General features: G+C 38.7%; 1 protein-coding gene across 2 annotated transcripts; it reads right to left on the bottom strand.

The window, feature by feature from the left end:
- Positions 1 to 4,556: 4,556 nt before the first annotated feature.
- On the bottom strand, positions 4,557 to 19,028 carry ppm1aa (protein phosphatase, Mg2+/Mn2+ dependent, 1Aa). Of its 2 annotated transcripts, none has more exons than XM_033642612.2 (6): positions 18,634 to 19,028; positions 16,854 to 17,707; positions 16,629 to 16,746; positions 14,340 to 14,451; positions 14,161 to 14,218; positions 4,557 to 5,438 (listed from the first exon to the last, which is right to left on the bottom strand). In XM_033642612.2, the coding sequence occupies exons 2-6, from the start codon at positions 17,688 to 17,690 to the stop codon at positions 5,409 to 5,411; spliced, it is 1,155 nt and encodes a 384-aa protein (XP_033498503.1). In that variant the 5' UTR covers positions 17,691 to 17,707; positions 18,634 to 19,028; the 3' UTR covers positions 4,557 to 5,408. The 2 variants fall into 2 exon arrangements, with proteins under 2 accessions (XP_033498503.1, XP_033498504.1); XM_033642613.2 differs by lacking the exon at positions 4,557 to 5,438 and adding an exon at positions 7,013 to 7,096 and having other exon boundaries at positions 18,634 to 19,026.
- Positions 19,029 to 22,980: the final 3,952 nt, after the last annotated feature.

Here is a 22,980-nt window from a genome sequence, read left to right as displayed (position 1 = left end):
AAAGCCTGAGCTGCATGGGTGACTGTAATTACTCAGTTTCACTATACAGAAGATCAACACACTGCATATCTACATGAGTCTTAAGCTTAGTGTAATGCATGTTCAAGTGGCAGGATGGTGTAAAGGCATATTCATTTTCCGACAGATAATATTATATAACTAATATAATATATATATGCTCCATTCAGCCCTGGCGTTTACAGTAGACACACTTATAGTTTTTATTGATGTAATGTAGCTTTCCCTGTAAAAATAGCATATCTGTCAAGTTTTTTTTTCTTTACAATTGAAGAAAGTTTCACTTGTGCAACAGGCCCGAACAGATAAAACGTGATGAAATGAGAGGTACAAGATGACAACCCATTTATTTAGTAATACATTCTGCAAACTAGAAATTTTATTCAAACTTCAAAGGCTAAAAAATGAAAGAAAGGAGGGAAAGAAGGAGAGAAAATTTAAGGAGCAGGGGAGAGAAATGCATCAATTCACAAGCAAGGAATGCAATTTGTTCAATCGACAACACAAATAGTACAATTTAGTTCAGGGAACAAAGCTTTTTTAAACATTTTCTTTTTTTTTCTGCCATTCCTTTGGAGCTAGAACATAATACAAAATATACAGTTATTGAACTTTGTAAAATCACTCACAGAGGCCTCTGAGAAGCATTTGAATCAACATTGACAATACTTATCTACAGCACTCTAAAGCTATTCTTGAATGTAATCATAAATATAGCAGACATGAATGTATGTATGTATGCACATTTTGAATGCTTACGAGGTTACCATGTTAAAACACTTGCATTAGTTAAAAGTATGACATCATCTGCAGTGAGAAATCAAATAAGCTTTCAAGACTGAGATTCAATAAGGTAACATGGGAGGGGGGGGGGGGGGGGGGGGGGGGATAGTAGCATACAAACCAGCAATGGTTGAAAAGTTGTACCATGTGACAACCAGGACAAAGTCACTTTGTTGATAGCTTACGTACCCTAACACGGGGACAGTTTTGAATCTGAAAGAGTGTAACATCAGCAGCGTTACTCCTCATCATAGTGTTTTGTTGAACGAGTACTTTAGGGGGGCAACATGAGATTGGGTAAGGCAAATCGGTGAGCTTATTTACGAGCTGAAAAAGGTCAGCAAAGTGAGGCTCAGGTCGCCCTGTGAGGGGACAAATAAACCACAACTGCGAAGGGTCACACAGTAAACGCCACAACCGAGGTACATCGATATGTACAAGAGGGCGCAAGCATTTAAAATCTCTTTAACATGTGCCGGGTAAGTCCTCTCCGTACAAGAATATACAGGATGCATTCCAGGCAACCAAAGGTAACTCTGCAAATAGCTTTATAATCTTTTTTTTTTCTACAATAACAATTTTTCTGAGAAAAAAAGCTGATTATACAAATGATCAGTGCATATGACTTCTGCCATTTAGTCACTTATCACACATCTCACATTTCTAAAACCCTGAACTCTCAATACAATTCTAGATTTGAGCTAAGTGAGCGTCACACGAGTAGACGAGTCGGTGAAATTACACAGGTGAGCATCTGAGGGCGTTGTTCAGTGAAGGTGGGGGGGGGGGGGCAGCTTATACAACAAGGCCAATAGTGTTACTACTTACTAAAATAAGTTATTTGTGGTAGCCACTTGAATCATTGCTTGTTTCACATCAGCATAATTCAGTCAAATACTGTACATGAGCACAGGCTTACCCCACTCTAATAGATCAGTGTTGCTTTAGGGGGAGAACCACAGAAAAAAATTCTGCATGTGAACTGCTTTGTGAACAGCTTGGATCTATGCAACAAGACGAAAAAACAAACTTCCTAAAAAAATGTTATGAGGTATTTCAGTTCATGAAAGAATTAAAACAAGGAGAACAGATGCTTGGGATCTTTTTTTGTTTTTGTGTTTTTCTCTTAAGTTGAGGAACAGGGAAGAAAAGCTAGCGATGGAAATTTTATATAATTTAGACAAAACACCCAGATGTGACAAATCACAGCCAGGTCACAGTTAATATCTAACATTTCAGCTATTTTGAATATTAAAAAAAGCATATGTCTACATTTTCCATCCTGTGGTTTGTTATAGAAATAGGTTAAATAACCAGCATCATTTAAGGGCCACATCCTGAATTGTAAAATCTCTTCAGCAACGACGGTCAGTCGTCAGGGGCGTGGGGGTATCGATGTCTATGAGATGCAAAGAAATATTGTTTGTTTCATATTAAACGTGAAAAAAAAAAATGCATGAAATGTTGCTTTAAATCAACACCTCTCAGGGTTGCAACAAGCAGCTGGGTGCCGACGAGAGACATTAAGTGCACTCACTTAAGTACAAGCAATGCATCGCAAAATAAAACTGCGTAGCTAAATAAAAAAGGCAAGTTCTTTCATTTAACATGATGTGAGCACAGTAGGTTTTGGTGAGTATTGTGGTGGAAATACAACACTGTGATTTAAAAACCTAAAGACGTGAGTTAAGCATGTTTTACTGTTTCTATTTTTTATTGTTTTGCTTTTTTTTAATGGGAGGGAAAATTCAGCAAAACCACATTTCCATGCAAACACACACACACAAAGAAAGCTACTGAATTATAACTACGTTTGTGTCGTTTCTCGGGTGACTGACTGTTTAAAGGTGCCCTGTGGAGTTTCCACTGTAAACACACTGTTAGGTTTACATTCAACATTTCTCACCAGAATAAATTGTGCGTGTCGTTAAGGCCTAACAAACATGTTCAACGCTATTCCACACACCACAATGGCTTTTTTTGTCTCTAAACTTGGACTTGTTTTTTTACATCAGCTTGTCGTCTTTTACACCTCGTTACCATGACACCAGCTGTCGATACACACAATCGTGTTCACATGCTAGCTGAGCAAGGACCTGCTCATCGAAACATTTCTCTACAGCACCATCAGTGGTCAAAAACTCCACAGAGTACCTTTAAAAAGCTGACTGAATGGAAACCTCAAAATAAAGTTAACATTGCTCTGTATTAAATTTACAGGGTTACAGCTCCTTTACATTGTTGCTTCTTGTTATATAGATTTCACAATAACATAATTTGAGTGTCTTTGGCCTTTTTTGCCACAAAAGATAAATATTATATTAAAAAGCAGCTAATTTAGGATTAAAGTCAGTTTTCTTAATAAAGATTTAATAATTTGCTACCACCACAAACCTAAATGCGGTGACATAGTTAGGATTGTCACTTTAATAAATTAGGAGTTGCAAATTAAGTACATTATTATATGAATTAAACAGTTAAAACACTCGGTGTTGCTCAGAGGGACACCAAAGTGATTAGAGGGAAACACAAATACTCAGCTAACCATCCCAAAGACAAACCAGAATCACATTTTGTCCATGGCAAAAAAACTAACTCAAGCGACATGATTTATTCCTTGAAAGTTTAAGTCAAAAATATATACATACATAAATTTCCAACAATGCAATTTTAGACAAAAAATGGCAGAAAATAAATCTGAAATAAAACCATTTCTCTTCAAGAAATATATCTACTGTGTGTGTGTGTGTTAAATACAGATTTAGTCAGTGACTATTCATTGTTTTCAGAGGGGAAAGTAACTGGGGGGGGGGGAATCAACCCATAGATCATACACTATAGCAGCAAACTGTATTGTGCTCTGGCTTGCGGTGCAGTGGGAGAGAGGCTTTTTAGGGCAGAGCAAAAACCGATGGGGAATACAAAGGTGCGATACAACCAGGAGAACTCATTGCAGTTAGCAGATTTGTTCTTGGTTTGAATGTCCAACTACGTGAAGAAAAGAATAGCCTTGTTAGTTTTTAGAGCCGACAGTTTCTCCTATTATCAGCCTGGATATGGGTGATTTTTTTTTTTTACCTCTAAAATAGTCAGTGCTTTAACTGTTCACATCAGTCAAATTATCAGATGTTAAAAAGTAGGAGCTAAAAATCTATCTGTACCACATACAAAAACTGAATCCCATGAAAAAAAACTTGGCATAGGCTGTCATAAAGCTGAAACAAGTGATTATAAATCATATGGCACCCGCAGTGGGCACTGGTAACAATGAATGTTTAGAAACTGATATTTAAATATGACACAATAGATGTGTAAACTAGTCTAGACTTGACTAGCTGCAAACCATTGTACACCATGGGTAAATTGAACTACTTATGTCATCTCAGGTTACTGTATAGTTCTGATATATAGCTTGAAGTTGTTCAAATAGCGTAACAGCATGTAAACTCTGTTATCCAAAAGCTTTTTTGGAATAAGAAGTAGTGAAAGCCTATGTTGGGTTGATATGGAACACAGGGGCAGATTAGGGGTTAGCATTTCCCTTAAAACTCTTGCCTGGTCTCGTGTCTGAACCACCGTATCAAATTAACATTAGAGTTGCACACACAGATCTGCCTTTACACTGACACACGTGCGCACATACAGACACACAAGCACCCACGCACGCTTGCAAGTATCTATTCGCCCAGACAAACGTGTTAACAGGGGTCTTTTTTTTTTCCATCAGATGCCTCAAAGAAATGAAAAAAAAAAAAAAGAGGTTATCTTTTTCAAACTTCCAAAATGACTTAGCCATTATTATTTGAGCATGTACAGAAAACCACTTACAAAAATAAAATACAATTAAAAAAAGCACAGGGGGAAAAAAAAATTAGGATTTAAATGGTTTTGATATAGAGAGCTTACTGTGCTGTCAACTATACAATTTACCCGTTTCTTAAAAGGAGCATAGACTAACTGAAAAAAAAAAAAAAAAGGAAAGTAAAAGCGCAGAGACATTGTGCCTGGAGGACAAGCAGTAATATTCACTGAATAGACATTTGTTACAATTCCAGAAGAGCAGGAAAAGGCAGATAGTGCATAAAAGGTTCTCTTTTTCATTTCTTTCATTTTTTAACTTAAAATCAAGCTGCATTAAATACAGGCTGTTTGTACAGGACAATTGCACTTCACAAAAACAGAAATATACAAACACACACAAGGAAATGTGAATCAAATTAATTACAGCTAAAAAAAAAAAAAAAAAAATCTTACTACTTAAGCTGATTATTTAACAAAAAGAAAGAAAACCTTGTGGACTCACTTGTTATGGATTACTTTAGAGGAGAGTATTAAGGTGGGTGAACATAAAGGGGGAGACAAGACGGTGGGGATCCTGAACTCCAGAGTGGACTGGTGCTGCACTATTCCAGGTTTGTGTGCATGCAACTCCTCTTCTTCTTCTTCCTCCTCCTCCTATTCCTCCTGCTGCTCCTCCCATGAAATTCCCTTCTTAGAAACCAAAAGCTCAGAGTGACGGAGAGACAGACTGCTGAGCTGAGCTGCTGTGGGTCTTGAGAGGATGGTGGTTTGTAAACTCTATGCTGTATTAGTGGTAGGAGGTTGTGTTACCACATGTCGTCTGTGGACGCAGAGTCCTTGATAAGAGAGGAGAGGAAGGAGAAACCCTTCAGACTCTGGCGCTACATCCATCAGATCTCTATCAAGAGCTGGACAGGTTCAAGCATGTTTGACACAAACTGACAGAATAATAAAAATCATCCAGGAGCTGAGAGAGATTCAACACCATTAGTTCCCCCAATATCTGTAATGCTATGGTAAATATGTTTTACAAATAATCAGGAGATAAAGTAATATGTCATTTCTTTGGTCAATGTACCTTTTTACGAACGCTTCTTTAATTAACTTATGTATAAAACATAACTATATACCATTGCCATACAAAAACAGTCATTGCTTATTGGCTTCCTCTCAGTGTATCATTGTTTACTTAACACGCATACAAGGCCGCAGGTTTTGTTTCAACATGAGGGGAAGCACATACGAAACAGAGGGTTTCCTCCGGCAGAAAATTGTGAGCATCGAATGTTTGATTTCCTGCATTCTTGTGAATTTTTTTGCACCATTTGTGCATTTTCTGCATCAATTTATGGTGTGTTTATAATAAATAAAACTGCGATACTTTTGTGTTTGCACATGTTCTAAACACTGAGGAGGCTGTGTCCCCTGCATTCACTACGCAGCTTAAGTTACTGGTCTCAAATATACATTGACAGGGTTGCTACACAAATTCCACCCCAACATGTCATACTTCTCCAGACTCACGTTTACATAATTCTCAGTAGATTTTTCAAACTATATTTGACATCTGAGTACAAATAGCAAGATGTCTATTAGGGGTGGGAACCACCAGAGGTCAGATGATACCATATTATCACAATACATATGTCACGATATAATATTATTGCGATATGCTGAGTATTGCGATAAAATATATTGTAAGATACATTTTTTTCAACTGCAAAGTATGTCCCCAGTGGAAACCTTTGTCAACATTATAAACGATAAACGACAGTTTATAGTCTATTCATCTCACTTCAGTCATTTTCATTGCAGCAAAATGTCATCTAGTTAAATTAATAAGCAATTCATTTAAATATTCTAGTAGGGTACCAAAAGTTTAATTTGTATTTGTAAAATAATAATTAAAAAAATATCGATACTTGGAGTCTGTGTAACGATACAATATTGCCACAGAAAAATGTTGTGATACTATGTTGTACCCCTACTGTTTAACATGCAAATAAATGGTTATAAAATCAAACTGTTAACATGTGTATTACACTCGGACTATGTATACCATTATGTTGACAAATAATTGCCACAAGATTGTAGTTAGGTGCTGCAGCCCTGAGGGTTGTGACTATGGCACCGGTATACGACCAGTGTCTACTGGGCTGAATTGCAATGCAGATTTTGATGGCTCATTTCTATGCCAGAGTGTTTGAGTAGCGACAGTGTGGTCACTAGAGAGAGACAGAAGAGTGTGTGTGGTGACACATGACAGTGAGGGTGCAGCGACCGGAGCAGACAGTAAGAAGTTAAAACATAGCAGTACAATGTGTGTGTACAGTTGAGACTAAATTTTGTCAGTGGATAAATGTCTTGCTTGCCATCCCTTGATTAAAGTGAAGGTTGGCCCAAAGTGTGCAAGTGAAGTTAGCCTCTCATTGGAGCACGACCAGGCTTACTTAAGGTGGACTGTTAAGGTAGATCAGGTAGTAGATCAGTTGCTCTGAAACAGATAATGGAGAAATGTCTGACTGCTGAGTCTTTTCTGGGTTAGACACACAATAATTAATTAAGAGTTAAAATGTGGATCACTTTCAAGTTCAAATTTGCTTTTACAAGAAATAAAAGACATTCTCTGATGTTGTTGACTTGTTGATGTTGTCGTTTCGTGCTTCTTTTTTAAGTGACAGTATCAGGAAAAACCCAAATGATATCCAACACGAGCAGCCCTACAAATCAAGCTTAATGTTTGGTTATATGTGATGCTATTTATGTATGTAATTCAAAGATAATGGTGCATTTTAATTTCAAACTAATGTGGTCATGGATGTCTGCATTTGGTTCAGTTATAAGGCACTTGGGGCAGAGCTGTTAGCGTAGAGGCCGCTCTGTGTGGCCATATGGCCAATGCCATACTTCTTGCCTTGCTTTGGATGACATCACCCTCGTTCTGGCTCTCTCTCTCTCTCTCTCACAGAGGGGTAAACATTTGGCTGCCTGCTTCAAACGCCAGGAAAAACACTCTGCTTCTGTGGTCAATTTATTTTTAGAAATTTGGAATTTCATATATTGGAAAACGGGATTTGGACGATAATCTGTTAAGTATAACCGACTATAACAAATAAGACTTTAAAACTACAAGCAAAATACAGGTAACAATAGTAATTTATTTTGTATATGAGACGAGATCTACTGGTCAAGAGTTGACTTAAATTTGAACTTGTGAAACAAATTTGTTGATAATTAAATGGATATATTTTAATACAATTTAACAGACATTATAGCAGACTACTGCACTAGGCAGTTGTACAGCATAATGGAAACTCTAAACTATTTTCAGATAATTGGTCCCAGGATCACACAAACAAATTCATCTAATTGGAAATGGTGAATGGTCACAAAAACACAGACACAGCTGGAAATTTATTAACATGTAAATATACTCTATATGCTCATATGTGATTACTTTGGCTCTGTATATGATGTATTCAAAAAGCAGACCCCGAGATATAGATCAGCTATGTTCATTTACTTCACAACCAAAGATAGATAAAAACAAAAATATGCTATGAAATACATGTGTGACATGATGTAGCAACAAAGATAACGCATGTATGTATGCTACTTCAGATTTCACAAAATGTTTCTTAACTATTTAAGGCCTTCTCTACTTTATGTTTCGGATTCTTTTTAGGTTTGTAAGGAAGTGGCAACGTTTAGAAACTCCTGTTGACAAACAGTGAGTGTGTTTATATAGACATGAATAACCTGTTTATGAGGCTTATCACGGTTATGATCAGATTCTGGATATGATGCTTACAGGAGCACAGAGAAATCAGGTTATCCATATTCCATGTATGCATGAAAAATACTAGTAACCCAACATCTAATTACTGCAGTCTCTCTGCACAGGTGTCTGTGATGTTTAAAAAGACAAACAGGAAATGAGAGCGACAGGAAATATTAAACACTACACTGTACATTAACCACTTAACAACTTGACTGTTAATTTCTATCCTGCCATTCGCCAACAGCTGTCTGCTCTGAGCGCATCCATGTCCCTCTCTTTCCCTCAACTGCACACACACAACATAATTACTCACCTAAAATTATTCCTAAAAGCAGCTACGCTACGTTTATAACACTGCATATAGGACGGGGGTACAGTGGATGAAGATGCGCAGCCTCTTTTGTTACTGACAGCCGAAACTCAGTTCCTTCAACTCTCCAGAAGAGAGATGCTGGTGCCAGTTTTTGTGTCTCTGTTACGTCACTTTGCTGAAGCCGCGCCTACACAGGTATTCGTTGGGTCTCAAATAACCAGTATAAGGCGTGTACATGCTACAGTTTCTTTTGGAGTAGCATGTCTGGGTTTCTTGCAAATGGGATAAGGGCTCAGGGCATGTCGTTTACATACTCAAACACATAAGCGGGATATGCTAAAATATCGATATAAACAGGTTGTTCATGTCCATGTAAACACGCTCGATGTGTAGTTTGTCACAGGGTCGTGTTAACACAATAGCACTGATAGTGAATGAAAGTTTATGTATCAACTTGTTCAGACTAATTAACATGAACCGAACGAACTTTCACTACAAGTTCAGGCATCAGTCATCCTTTGGATTGGAAAAGTAAATGTGAGAACAGATGCTAAGAGTTGAAGCATATACTCACAATGACTGCCATTATTAATTATAACTGTCGTAACTGCCGTGTTATTTTAGCACAACCTGCAGGACACTCCACTGACAATGATGGATAGGCAATCCTTAAAAACTGGCATCAGTGCCAGCCTGGCCATGTTTGATCAGCATCAGCCAAAATAAACCTGATAAATGCCCATCCTTTCACAGTTTAAATCTGCTCTTCTTTACGACAGCTGGGCTCTACGGTTTGAACATTTGATTAAAAATTAGAGTGAAGTGAATGTGAAAACTTATTTGGGTATACTGGCGCAGATTTTTGACAGCTGAATTGGCAAAATATGTGCTGACCTCCAACACTAAATACTCTGTGAATGAAGAAGCCGAGTGTTTCTGTAGCTGAAACATCTTCTTTAGCATAGCGACCTATATGATAGCGTCACATCAATTCTAGGAGTTTATATCCCATCAGCGTAATCTTTATGAACCACTATTTGTCTTTGTTACAAGTAGCTTGGAAAATAAAGTGTGCCAGGTTAATTATACTAGATTTTTTACAACATGCACTGACCATTTTTGGCACAAAACTTTGTCTTGGTATGAGTTTGTGTCCATATCATCTGATTTTCAGATTGTAGTGAGAGTGATCTGGACAGCTGTGCCGTTCAGATGAATATAAATTTTGGATCTGCCTTGGTATCAGCAGATATCAAATGTCAAAGGAGTTGGATCAGGAGCAAACAAACGAACAAAACAAAAATCATCTGGACATTCCTTATGTTAACACGTGCTGTGGCATTATCTGGCTACAATGATCGAGCTGTCTGCAGGTCTACAAATAATGCACACAAATTGAAGCGACAGTGAAAAAACAACAATTAAATTGTTCCTCACTTCATTGTGCCAAATAAAAACACCTGCACTTGTTTTTTAACTGAACCATTCACCTTGAAACTGTAGTAATGTAAACTATTAATTTCAGTTAACAAGCAAATCTGATTGTATTGCTATATACCAAAACACTTGTACAGTAGAAGGATAGAGCAGCGTTAATCCCAACTTAAATTGATGCGAGATTAATTTTTTCTTGTTAAGAAACATATTTTACCTAAACAGTTCTTTATGGATACAACGTATTGTCTGGGTTTTATTGTTATATTGTATTTAATACTTCTACCTTTTCTTTTTTTGTCTCTTATAACACTGTGATTTTTATGGAAAGGAGCTGTCATTAAGAAGGCCTTCTGACTAATGCGTGCCCTTAAAACAAACAAACAAACTTGCCAAATGTGTAATCGCTTGATGTAGATGTTCAGAGAATTTTGTTAAAAAGCCACACATCACCTCAAGAGGTGACATAAAAGCAGTACCGGGTGTCTCAAAAAGGTTTCTCCCCTGATTTAAAATTACTAGCGCAGTTATCTCAGTTATTTCTGGTGCAGGCATTGTCACCTCACAGAGGTAATGCAAAATACCTCACATAGAATCTCCAAGGTGAGTCAAAGATTACGTACAAGTAACAGAAAAAGTATTGAGCTGGGCTGACTCAAAAACACCCTCTAAATTTCGCATACCTTCTTATAAGGATTTTAGTAACACGGTGTGCTTTTACACAATACTGATCTCTACCAGAATGGCAAAGACCCGGTAAGCAAACCACTCCAATTCAACAAAATTATGACATTTCCCGTGACCTTTTCTGTATTTTGTGGTGCTACCTGAGTTTATAATGGGCTGCAAGGATTTATTGTCACAGATCTATGACTTCAACTTCATAAGGGTTAACATCTCACATGCTCAGCAAAACATTACCTATTAATGTGAAGGTCTCCTCTGAGGAATTAAAGGGATAGATACTGGGGTTGTATGAGGTACTTATGCATAAGTACCTCATAGATGGCGGTCAGCACAGATCCAGTGTGGAGAAACATGACAGGAATACCACCACAGAAGCCGAGCAGTGTATTGCTGTGGACAGGGGCAGCAGCTAAATGTATTTTAGCCACCTAAAAAATCAATATCAGTGTACACTATATTTAGAGTACTTTCACCTCTTTACCTTGCTATCAGACGAGGAGCTGAAGCCGTTATCTACACTCTCTTCAAAGCCACAAGAGGCCTTTGACAAAAACACTTCTGCAAAGTAAAACCACTGTTTTTGTAAAAGGAGTCTGGTGGTTTAGACGAGAGCATAGATGACGGCTTTAGTTCCCTGTTGGAAAGGACTGCCTTATGATTTTTTTTTTTTAGGTGGCTAAAATATATTTTGCTGCTGCCCCTGTCCACAGCAGTGCATGGCTGTATTTCTGTCTGCTTCTCCAAACTTGAAGCATGCTGACCAGTAGTGCACTGACTATGAATGAGCACCTGATACAACCTCACTTCAAAATATCTGAACTATCCCTTTAAGAGACAGAATGAGCTGGGTGGATACATCCAAACTGAGCAACCAGCCATGACTCAAAGAGAGCCACAGATGAGAGGGATGATGTGAGATGTCACTAGAGGCACTTGGAAAACAAACAAACAAACAAACAAAAAATGACAACAACAAAGGGCCGCATGACATAATAGCTGTGGTTTAAACAGAGGGTACGTGAAGACTGACTACAAAAAACCTCTTAAGGAGAATCTGGCAGGAAAGACAAAGGAGTCGGGGTATGTCTGTGCTTTAAAAACACAATCACAGTGCACTGGAGGTTTAACTGTACTGTCACCTCACAAGTAGGTACGATGCACAAAACATCGTAAAGACAAAAGAAAAAAAAAAAGAATAAAATTATATTAGGGTTTGGTTGTGAAGAAAATGTAACATGTATTTCAACTTAAGCCATAACTAATAAGCTTTTATTTATTTATATATATATATATATATATATATACACACACACACACACATATTTTTAGTTACATATATTTGAAGTTTCATATAATATTTTTAACTGTTTAAAGTGGCAGCCTATATTGTGTATATTGATTTTATATTATTTTATTTGTATTTTACCTAGTTTGTATCTTTGTCATGTTTACATCCTTTTTCTATCGGAACAAAAGAATACTCTGCACACCTATTTCAAAACAGGCGCGTGCGAGAGGCACGAGCAGGACACAACTTGCAGACAAACTCCCGCACACTGTCTAACTTTCAAAAATACTATTAATATTAGAACCTGGTTTGCCTGATGTAGGTGTAGTTACTGAAACGTCGAAATAGATTTATCATTTTTGCACTTTAGACAGTGTGCAGGAGTTATTCTGCAAGTTGTATCCTTATTTGTTTATCATGTATAAATATATATTTCATATATTCATCGTTTATTTACCTTTTCTTTCCTCTTTTCTTTTGCTTCTGACTGCTGTAACATTTGAATTCCCCAGTGAGGGATTAATTAAGTCTTATATTTTATCTTAAAAAACGTTCTTTGGTGGTGGCAAAACCACAATGTTGAATTTCATTTGGACTGATTTTAATAACTTAAAAAAGTGCTCACAGCCCCCCCCCCCCCCCCCCCCCCCCCCCGCCTGACTGAGCTGAAACAAATGTGCAAACAAGAGGATAATATCCAGATGTGCAAACTGATGATGAAAGAAGTGCCAAGGTGGGTTAAATGACTACTCACTCAAAAGGTTGAATATAATAACAAATGCTGTATAATGTTTCTGAGGCCTTTTGAATACATTTGCAAACATTTCAAAGAACCTAATCTCACTTTATCCATGGAAAGCTGTGTGTCGATTTATCCCATTCTGTATTCAGGCTGCACCACATAATACGGGAGAAGTCAAGGGGCCTGGCGGCTTTCTGAGGTACCGTAATTTCTGAAATAACTCAGTGTCTGAAAGTAATTTAAAAAGTCCGCCGTTATAAAAACATGAAACACTGAAACAAAGTGCCAATTTTCACTATCAAGGACAAGATGACTTGTGCATAATTCAAATGTAGCTGACCCAGTGAGCTCATCTGATGAAAACTTGAAAGCTCGATATGTGAGTGGACGAGGGCAACAGCTTTGTAATCTGTTTGTATACAAAGGAATGATGAGCAATGTTCCTTTTTTAAACTAGTATGTGACAAGAGTGCAGCTTTTTATTTCATCCACACAAATACCGCACAATTTCACTAATTAGCTCTTCCCTCTTTGATTTAAAGAGCACCAATTAGTGAAATCACCTCATGTGGTGTGAAACTGAGCCTTTTTGGCACAGGATCTGCAATGCAATTGCAGTCCTTTGTCAAAATTAAACCAAGTTATGCAACTGAAGTTTTACTAGGACTATTTAAAGGTCCAGTGTGTAGAATTTAGTGGCATCTATTGACTGAAATGATACATTATATTTATAACTTATAGCTTTTCCTAAATTTCTAATCATCTGAAAAATAAGATTCATATTTTCCTTATCTTAGAACGAGCTGTTTATATCTACATACAGAGTGTACCATGTTGCTCTACAGTCAGCCAGAACAGACCAATCAAACACCGGCTCTCGATAGGGCCATTCACGTTGGTCACGTGGTTTCCGTTCTGTAACCTCACAGCTAGATGCCACTAAATGCTACAAACTAGACCTTGAAAGGAAACAATCACAACATTTTCTGCTGGTGTCGGCCATAACAAAACATTTGTACAATAAGATAATGGTGCTTTTATCAATTTTCTCTGTTTTTCAGAAAACACTGAAAATTGATAAAAAAAACACCCTGAATAGGTCACTATGTCACCGTGGAGTCCGTCCATAAAGTTTTATTTCTGACTGCATTTTGAGTAAATTAGAGTTGGGCAACCTATTTCCTTGTTCCATCTTTTTGAATACTAATAACATGCGTAAAATCGGTTAAAGTTTGCTGTCACACATCAAAAATCATGCATACTCCAAGCCATGCGCACCTACAGGGAGTCAAAAGACAAGCTGGGATACTTACTGTGTCATCACTTCGGTAGGGGTTGAGTTTGTTGTACACTGCTTCAATAACACTTCGTCTGAGGGGAAGAGAAAGTATAAAAACATTTAGTTTTTATTAAAATGACTTAACTAACAATTACTGTTGGGTAATTGGTTAACATATTGTTGCCATCAGTTCTAACCACAAAGCTCACTCACTTGCTTGCCAGCTCTCCTCCAGGGGGGAGGTTAGGGATGCTCTCAGATGCTAACGTCCGCATAACATGGACCAAATCCGGGACACCTTCATCCCCCTGCTTTTTGATGATCTCTGTTGGAAAACAAAATTATATTTGGGTCATTTCACATGAATGTACAGAAGTGTTTAAAAAAAAATCAGATTGGTGTGTGCAGGAAAAATGTCTATGTGCACAAGAACATGCTGTAGAGAAATAATATGACTGAATCAGGTTTAGACTGAAGCACAGAAATACGAGTAGGGTTGGATTTTGATACTATTGTTAGTGATACCATCACTATTTATATTACTCTTTAATACTGACTCTTTTGAAAAAAAAAAATAACACTCTCCTTCACTGATGTAATAGAGAGACCGTAAGATCATTAGTGTGCAATACATGTACCCAAACAAAAAGTTACTGCCACCTTCAATACATTATTTTTTCTCTGAATACACAACATCTACAGTACTGCACGTATGTAAATCCTGTCAATCAAGAGTGACCCTAGGCCTGTCAAGATTACTTGATGAATGATATTATGGTCATTTTAAGACCATTTTATGCCACTTATATAATGATAATATAATAGCATAATAATGCAAGTACATCCTTTCAAGGACCAATGCACTTTTAATTCTTAAGAATATTCAAACATTGGAATGTAAAAAAACAAACAAACAAACAAACAAAAAAACATAAATATCCTCAGTAAATACTATGTTTATGTGTGGAGGAGCTCGGCCCCACCCTTTGTTATAACGCTGACAGAGAGCAGACAAGAGGACAGAAGTAGCACAACCAACAATGACAGCAAAACCTGTTTTAGTATAGTTTTTTCTGTTCCTTCAACTAAGACACTGTGAAAAATGCTTGTAGGCGCTGGTCAGAAAACCCTACTGTGTATTATGGCATCATGTTGGCTAAAATGTTGGGGACATTCTTCTGTAAACAAATACTGATATAAACACAAGGGCAATACTGTGTAATATATGGACATGTACTCAATCATTTTTGCTGACCTTGATAAATTGATAATGTAATTATTGTGACAGCCCTAAGTAAACCCTCCTCTGTTGCTCTTCCTGAATTTTATTTCCCTTTTTCCCCACTGAAAGGTTTTTGGGGTCAGTTTTTAGTATTTAGTATAAAGTCCTGTCTGTGAGGCGAAATGGTGGTTTATGTTTTTGGCCTATATAATAAACTTTGCCTCCTGATAAAGTATAAAGGTTTAGTAGTGAAACACTAAAAGGTAGTGGTGACCTAAGACCTATGGCCAACTGCTGTGCCTACAAAAGAAAAATATTAACCACAAAGGTTTTATACACAAGTACTTTCTCCTGGTCGTCAAATCAATGTTGAACAGTGTGTGTTTAGAGTCTCAGACAAACTGGCCTCCAATTTGAAAATATGCCTCTGGCATTAACATGTAATTAACTGTGCATTGTTACTGTAAATAGCTGACAGAAGTGCTTTGCTCAAAAACGTAAATATAGTTGATGGATGTGAGTTTTAAATAGTAGACTTTCTTGATGAAAGTCTAGTGAACGATACAACTAATTACACAAAATGAGAGTGTTAAATAGTGTGGGGGATTCCATGTGTCTTCTCACATGTAAGGTAATATTTTCCCCAGCAGAATATGCCTTCAGCTTGAAGTGCTGCTGTACCAGTGGCCCTCTCACTACAGAGACTGAATGTGAAGTCTTTAGGGTAGTGTTTTAATGTGTTAAACTTCCAGCATGACTATAATGCAAAGGACACTGTTAATGTAGTCCTTTCAAAAAGTCTAAATATACATGTGTTTTAAAGATAAACCTGAGACGTCATTTGTGATCTGACTAAAATGCATTCAAGAACCTCCAGGGGTTATGCATAATCATACAGATTACAACAGTATTTGAATACCTAGATCATACTCAGTATAATGTTTTCCTATTTTCAATTTCTGTTCTTCCTGACCACTGCAGACACTCACTCTCTGACCCTACTGGAATCAAAGGAAAACAACTGCTTTGATTAAGACAGGCTTTTGGATGTTTCCCTGGTTCTTCACACAGCTGTCACATTCAAAAATTTCAAACTTTATCATCTCCCACCAGCCGGGCTATTAGCAAGGCTAACATTATTTAAACTTTACATTAAAAGAACAAAGAAAACATGGTTTCAAACTGAAAAAGGAAAGGATCATAACACTAAAAGGAAAAGGGATTATGATGTCAGTATCCCATGCTCTATGGTGGTCTATTGCTATGGTACTCTTGCCTACCTTCTACTCTGCCCTCCAGATATTTATCCAGCTCTGCCTCCCGTTTCACTGCCTCTGGAGATACCTTTGGTGCCCCAGGAAAGCAGATTAACACAACGCTCATATTATCCCGGCTCCCCTGTGGAAAAATAAAGAGCAAACACGGAGGTCATGTAAATCACCACGATACTAAAACACACAAGCGTGAGACAAAATGTCACAATAGGTTTTGTGGACGTGCCATACCTTGTACAAGCAGGTGTCAACAATTTCATTGCTGACTCTTTCAAGATCATCTGTCACCTCTAGCCTCGACCTGACAAAGTCACACAGTTCCTCATTGGCCATGACATCCCAGATGCCATCACAAGCTAGTATAATGAATTCATCTTCTCCCTCACATCTCTCTATTGCATAAACTTCAGGCTCAGGAGACACAAGCTGCTCTGTAGGGCCTTTTCCATGTACACACTTGTAGTCGAAGTCTCCCAAAGCCCGAGACACAGCTAGGGACCCATTAACTCGCTGGATCATGACTGAGCCACCGGCATTCTGGATCCTTTCCTTCTCCAAAGGGTTGCTGGGTTTGTGATCCTGTGTGAAGAAGTGCACAGCTCCGCCCCGGCTGAGGAGTCCCCGTGAGTCCCCACAGTTGATAAAGTAGATATGGTTCGGAGCAATCATCACTCCCACTGCAGTGGAACCACTGCGGTCTACACCATGCTTCTTCTCTGAGATGGTTCGCATGTGTTCATCAATCTGCAGGAACCCTGTGCGGATCCCAGTCTTCACGTTCTCCACAGAGGGGTCATCCTGCAGAGCACTCTGGAAGTCTGGGTTGCTGGTGATGTGCTCCAGCAGGTGCTCACAGCAGTACTTGGCCACCTGAGAGCCAGCATGCCCATCATAAACAGCAAAGAACGACCAGCGGTCGAGACCATGGGGCAGACCAATTACTGCTGTGTGTGCATCTTCCATCTCCACCCGCCAACCTTGCATGCTACTCAGCCCATACCTCAGTTCGTTGCCCTCACCATGGGAATTGTATTTTTCCATCTTTGGTTTGTCCAGAAATGCACCCATTGTGTCCCTTGTATGACCTGTAACACATATAAAAAGAAAGACATCTGTTTGTAACAAATGGCATACATATCATGTTTTCTAATATAACCAATAATATAAGGACTTTGTGGCAATATTCAGTTTCTAATCAAGTGACTGTGCAAAGGTGAATGTTTGCTTGGGGGGAAAATCTGAATAATTTCCCACAATGCTAAACAGAAGGACACAATGTTCTATATTAGCTGAGTTAAAACAGATAACACGTATTACAACCAAAACTAAGCATGTTGTAGCTGAGTTCAGGCCCCCTGCTCTAATCTAAAAATAGTAGACCTGGGTACACATTTTAGCTAATGTTATATGTTAAAAACTGCTAGTGTGGATCAGATTGAAACGCCCTTAGGATCACATGTAATGATAAGTTGTTTAATTGTATTTTTAACACACTGTTTGGCAGCATTTGGCCTTCGCAATCCATAACACCTCACCATACTAGCTAGTCGAGGTAATATTAGTTAAAGCTGTAGTTGCATGCCTGCAGAGCTAACGTTAGCTAACCGACTGACCAGTTACTCGATAACCACCACAAAACAATTCCAAGAACCCTGACAAACCCAACATTAATGCCAGCGTTGTGGTGAGCTAATTCACAGCATGAACCTGCTCAGTAAGGACAGCTTTTGGTGTTAGATTTGCGGAAAAAGTTGACTGTTTGGCAAGTCCAGACCACAACCCAAATAAACAAACAGCCTTGCCTAGCTGCGGGCCTTGACCCTTGTCCCTCACAGCTAACTTTGACGGGCCTCCCTCTGCCATGGTTTGCTAACGTTATGTTAAGGCAAGGAGAGCCCTCGGCCTTGTTAACGTATTATCGCTAGCGTACAATGCTAACACGGCTAGGACAGCTAGCTGCCCAACGTTATCCAACAGTTACTGGTTTAAGAGTAAATGTTTTATGACTTACCAAATATCCAAAATTCCGGTTGACAGCAACGGAAGCTGCGACAGTGACAATGACTGACTGGCCTCAGTTCACACCAGAGAGGGTACACCGACGAAACTAGGGGGTTTGCGGCGGTTTAGCTAGGCTAGCTAGCCAGTTAGCTAGCAACGAGCAATCGTCACTCAAGACTCAGTGCATATAAATGGTGTAAGTGCGGAGATCCCTCTTTGCGTACGCCCGTGATGTATTACATTATCTCAGCTGGCGGCCTAAAATCTCTTCTGTCAGATTTTCTTGGGATTTTGTGGGCCGGAGCTTTGCGTTGCCAAGCCAGGGGGAAGCTGAAACGTCTGTCCCAGCCTCTCCACTAGACAGCTTGACAGCTTGCTAGCTAACGTTAGCTTCTGAGGAGCACAGAGCTGTGAAACAGTTTTGGCGTAGCGGCTGCACTGGGTAACTACAACTTCCGGGATTGTCACGTGACGCGCACTGGCTAGAAACGAGTTTTCCCATACACAATCATTGGAAAAGGAGCAGCTTTAAAATGGTGAATACATTTTTCTGAGCGGCACAATCCCCGTGAAATGACTATTCATATTATCAGAACTGGATCCATCAATTCAATAGTATTTGGAAAGTATTTAAGGGCCGTGTGCTTAATTTATTTAATCCCATTGGTGTGTGCGGGGCACCAACAGGAAGTCAGCCCGCTCCACTCCACTCCGCATGGCGTGTGCGCCTAAACGCGCCCAGTGAGCAACTTTCATAGGAATGAATGGGTCGCCATGTTGGAGCGTCGTATCCACTTCTCCTAAATACATCAGAGCTACACAGACAGGACCCGGATGTTGCAGGTTGCGTACTCGAAAATATGACATCATCCCTGTAGAGTTGTGGCTGCTCAGGCTGCAAAACACGAGGCATGCATTCAAGAACATGGACTCCCAAATTAGATATATAGGCCTAACCTGCACATCATTTATCAAAGATCTGTAATAAGTCGAATGTAGCTGTTGTGAAAAAAATAATCTACAATATCTTGCATCCACAGTGATGTGGGTGGGCATATATGTCATGTCATATCATAGATGACAGTGTTTTGATTGGGCACAGTTTACATATGGGATCAATTTAAAGGATTCACGAATTCAAACGTATATTTGTATGATGTATGGAGCAGTTTAATATTATATAAAATGGAAAAAGAAGGATCTTCACACTGTTGTAGAGGTGAAGCAAGTGAACAGTTCCTTGGAATCAGCATCTCAGACAACCCAGCATGGTCATCAAACATAAACAACCAAAAATGAAATTCAAAAAAACTCAAAAATGGCTGTGTTTTTTAATGAAACCTAAGAAGGCAAAATTCCTTTGCGAAGTTCTTGTTAACTTCTAAGGGGAGCAATAGAAAACACCCTGACTGTAAACATTACAAACTGGCATATATGTGCACAACCCAGGACAGGAGGGCTCTGCAGCAGGTGATTAAAACCACCCAGAAAATCACGGGTACCTCAAAGTAATATTTGATTTGTCTTTTGACTCCCATATTAAACAAACCTCACAGACTGTGTTTTTTTCATCTGCATAACATTGCAAAAATGAGGCCTATCGTGTCCCCAAAAGATGCAGAAAAATTGGTCCACACTTCTGTTACCTCTAGGCTGGATTACTGTAATTCCCTATCATCAGGTTGCTCTAATAAGTCTTTAAATTCTCTCCAGCTGATCCAGAATTTGGCGGCACATGTGCTGACAGGAACTAAGAAACGAGATCACATTTCTCCTGTTTTAGCTTCTCTGCACTGGCTCCTTGTAAAATCCAGAAGTGAATTTAAAATCCTTCTCCTAACTTACAAAGCTTTAAATGGTCAGGCTCCGTCATATCTTAGAGAGTTCATAGTGCCATATTATCCCACCAGAACACTGCGCTCTGAGAACGCAGGGTTACTCGTGGTCCCTAAAGTCTCCAAAAGTAGATCAGGAGCCAGAGCCTTCAGCTATCAGGCTCCTCTCCTGTGGAATCATCTTCCTGTTTCGGTCCAGGAGGCAGACACCGTCTCCACATTTAAGACTAGACTTAAGACTTTCCTCTTTGATAAAGCTTATAGTTAGGGCTGGCTCAGGCTTGCCCTGTACCAGCCCCTAGTTAGGCTGACTTAGGCCTAGTCTGCCGGGGGACCGCCTATAATACACCGAGCACCTTCTCTCTCTCTCTTTCCTTTGCTAACATTCATGTCCTGTTACTGCATCTTGCTAACTCGGCTCTACTGCATGTCACTAACTCGGCTTCTTCTCCAGAGTCTTTGTGCTCCACTGGTCTCGCAGGTTAACTTATATCACAGCAGTGCCTGGATAGTGTGACGTGTGTGGTTGTGCTGCTGCCGTGGTCCTGCCAGATGCCTCCTGCTGCTGCTGTCATCATTAGTCATACTTCTGCTGTTATTATACACATATGATTATTGTCACATACATATACTATCATATATTAATATATACTTACAACATATTGTACCACAATAGCCGTAATTATTATTATAATATTATTACTTAAATTAATGTTGTAAACTACTGTCTGTCCTGCATCTCTCTCTGTCTCTGTCTCTCCTTGTGTATCAGTTTGTCATACGGATTACTGTAAATTTATCATGTTGATCTGCTTTGTATGACATCTATTGCACGTCTGTCCGTCCTGGAAGAGGGATCCCTCCTCAGTTGCTCTTCCTGAGGTTTCTACCGTTTCTTTCCCCGTTAAAGATTTATTTGGGGAGTTTTTCTGCTGTGAGGGTCCAAAGGACAGAAGGATGTCGTATGCTGTAAAGCCCTCTGAGGCAAATTGTTAGTTGTGATATTGGGCTTTATAAATTAAATTGATTGATTGATTGAATCTACTGAGCATCAGTAATCATGGTGACGTGAGGCGCAGAGCCCTACTAAGAGACAGTATCTGCCTCAGCAACAGCTTGTTTACTCTGCTGCCGTCTGACAAGTGATACAGAGGTACCTGCTGTACTACCGGACCACAGAGCGTCTTCTTTCCTCAGGTTGTGAGACTCCTGAAGTCCATCTCATTCTCCACACTCCACCATAAATAATCGATTATTTTTGTTTGTTTTTTCTTTTGTAGCATACAACTGCATTTCAAATGACAATAAATTCACCTTAATCTTAGATAAGGAATTGCATAAGCCTTAATACTGATAACCTGCCTTAGTTCCTCAGCAGCTTCTTGTCCATAAAGTGGTCAAATTTAAGTGTATGAAATCTATATACAACAGTATATGCATAAAATATTGTGTGAAAGTTTTTTAACTTTAGAAGTTTAACTTTTCCTGGTTGCTAAAACCACAGAAAAAAATACAGAGGACATGATCTAAGTGTTGTCAATGTTAATCGTTACAGTGTCATTAATAATCATGTCATTGTTTTATGGTGTTCAGAATTTGAAAAGAATTCTGCAAGTCAATGCTGCATAATACCTGCATTAACCATCTGTATGGCCTATAATCAAAGAAAATTAACATTTTGTATAGATGCATGGCCCATTTCAAAGACACATGCAAAATACAGAAGGCTTTATATTGAATGCTAAGAAAGACAAACTGGTAATGAATATGATTCAACCGGTACTTTAAAGACTTGCCCTATATAATAATATTATTCAGGATTTTGCTAAAGAAGAAACTGTACCCCTCTTAATAGAATCCAGTGTCACGGTCACCTTTTTCAGTTTCTCCTGTTCATTCTCCGTTGACCTGTGCATTATTGCAACTTAAGAGGCCATGGACACATTTTCCCATCTCTTTTTCGGTTGTATGATGCCTTTGTGTATTTGTGTATTGCCCTCCTGCACATTTGAACTCAATGAGGGTGAGCTTGATTTATTTTGGTTTTTCCCTGTCCATTATGAAAAGGATTTTGTTTTGAAACAGCCACTTTTAGAGAAGTTTCTGTGGAACCATTTTGGTTGACATTCATTATTGTAAAAAGCTGACATTTGCCACAGTGAGAAAAGGGCAGATTTTGCAACCCTTAAGAAAGCAGAAAGAGGAAAGTGTGTTGCCTATCAAATTAAAAGCAGATAGATAAAAAAGACTGACTGACTGACAGATTGATTGGTAAAACTGCCTTAGATAGTGAAAAGATCCCAAAAACTGGTAATGGAAATATGAACTACTGAAGCACAATTGCATTTGACAATAAAATGACCTACCTGTAAAATTTCAACTAATAGCCTGGGCTATTTTTTGCTTAAATCACTGAAACCAACAGGCCTATATATGGAACAGGCCTTTAACTCCTTTCACACACAACTGTTGCTCAGCAAAAATCGGGAAATACAATCAAATTGTTTATTTAAACCAGTATG

This window comes from Epinephelus lanceolatus, chromosome 15 (genome assembly GCF_041903045.1).
Source record: "Epinephelus lanceolatus isolate andai-2023 chromosome 15, ASM4190304v1, whole genome shotgun sequence".
In the NCBI taxonomy this organism is placed as follows: Eukaryota; Metazoa; Chordata; class Actinopteri; order Perciformes; family Serranidae; genus Epinephelus; species Epinephelus lanceolatus.
Note: the sequence above shows the minus strand (reverse complement) of the source record. Positions and strands in the feature narration are given on the sequence as shown.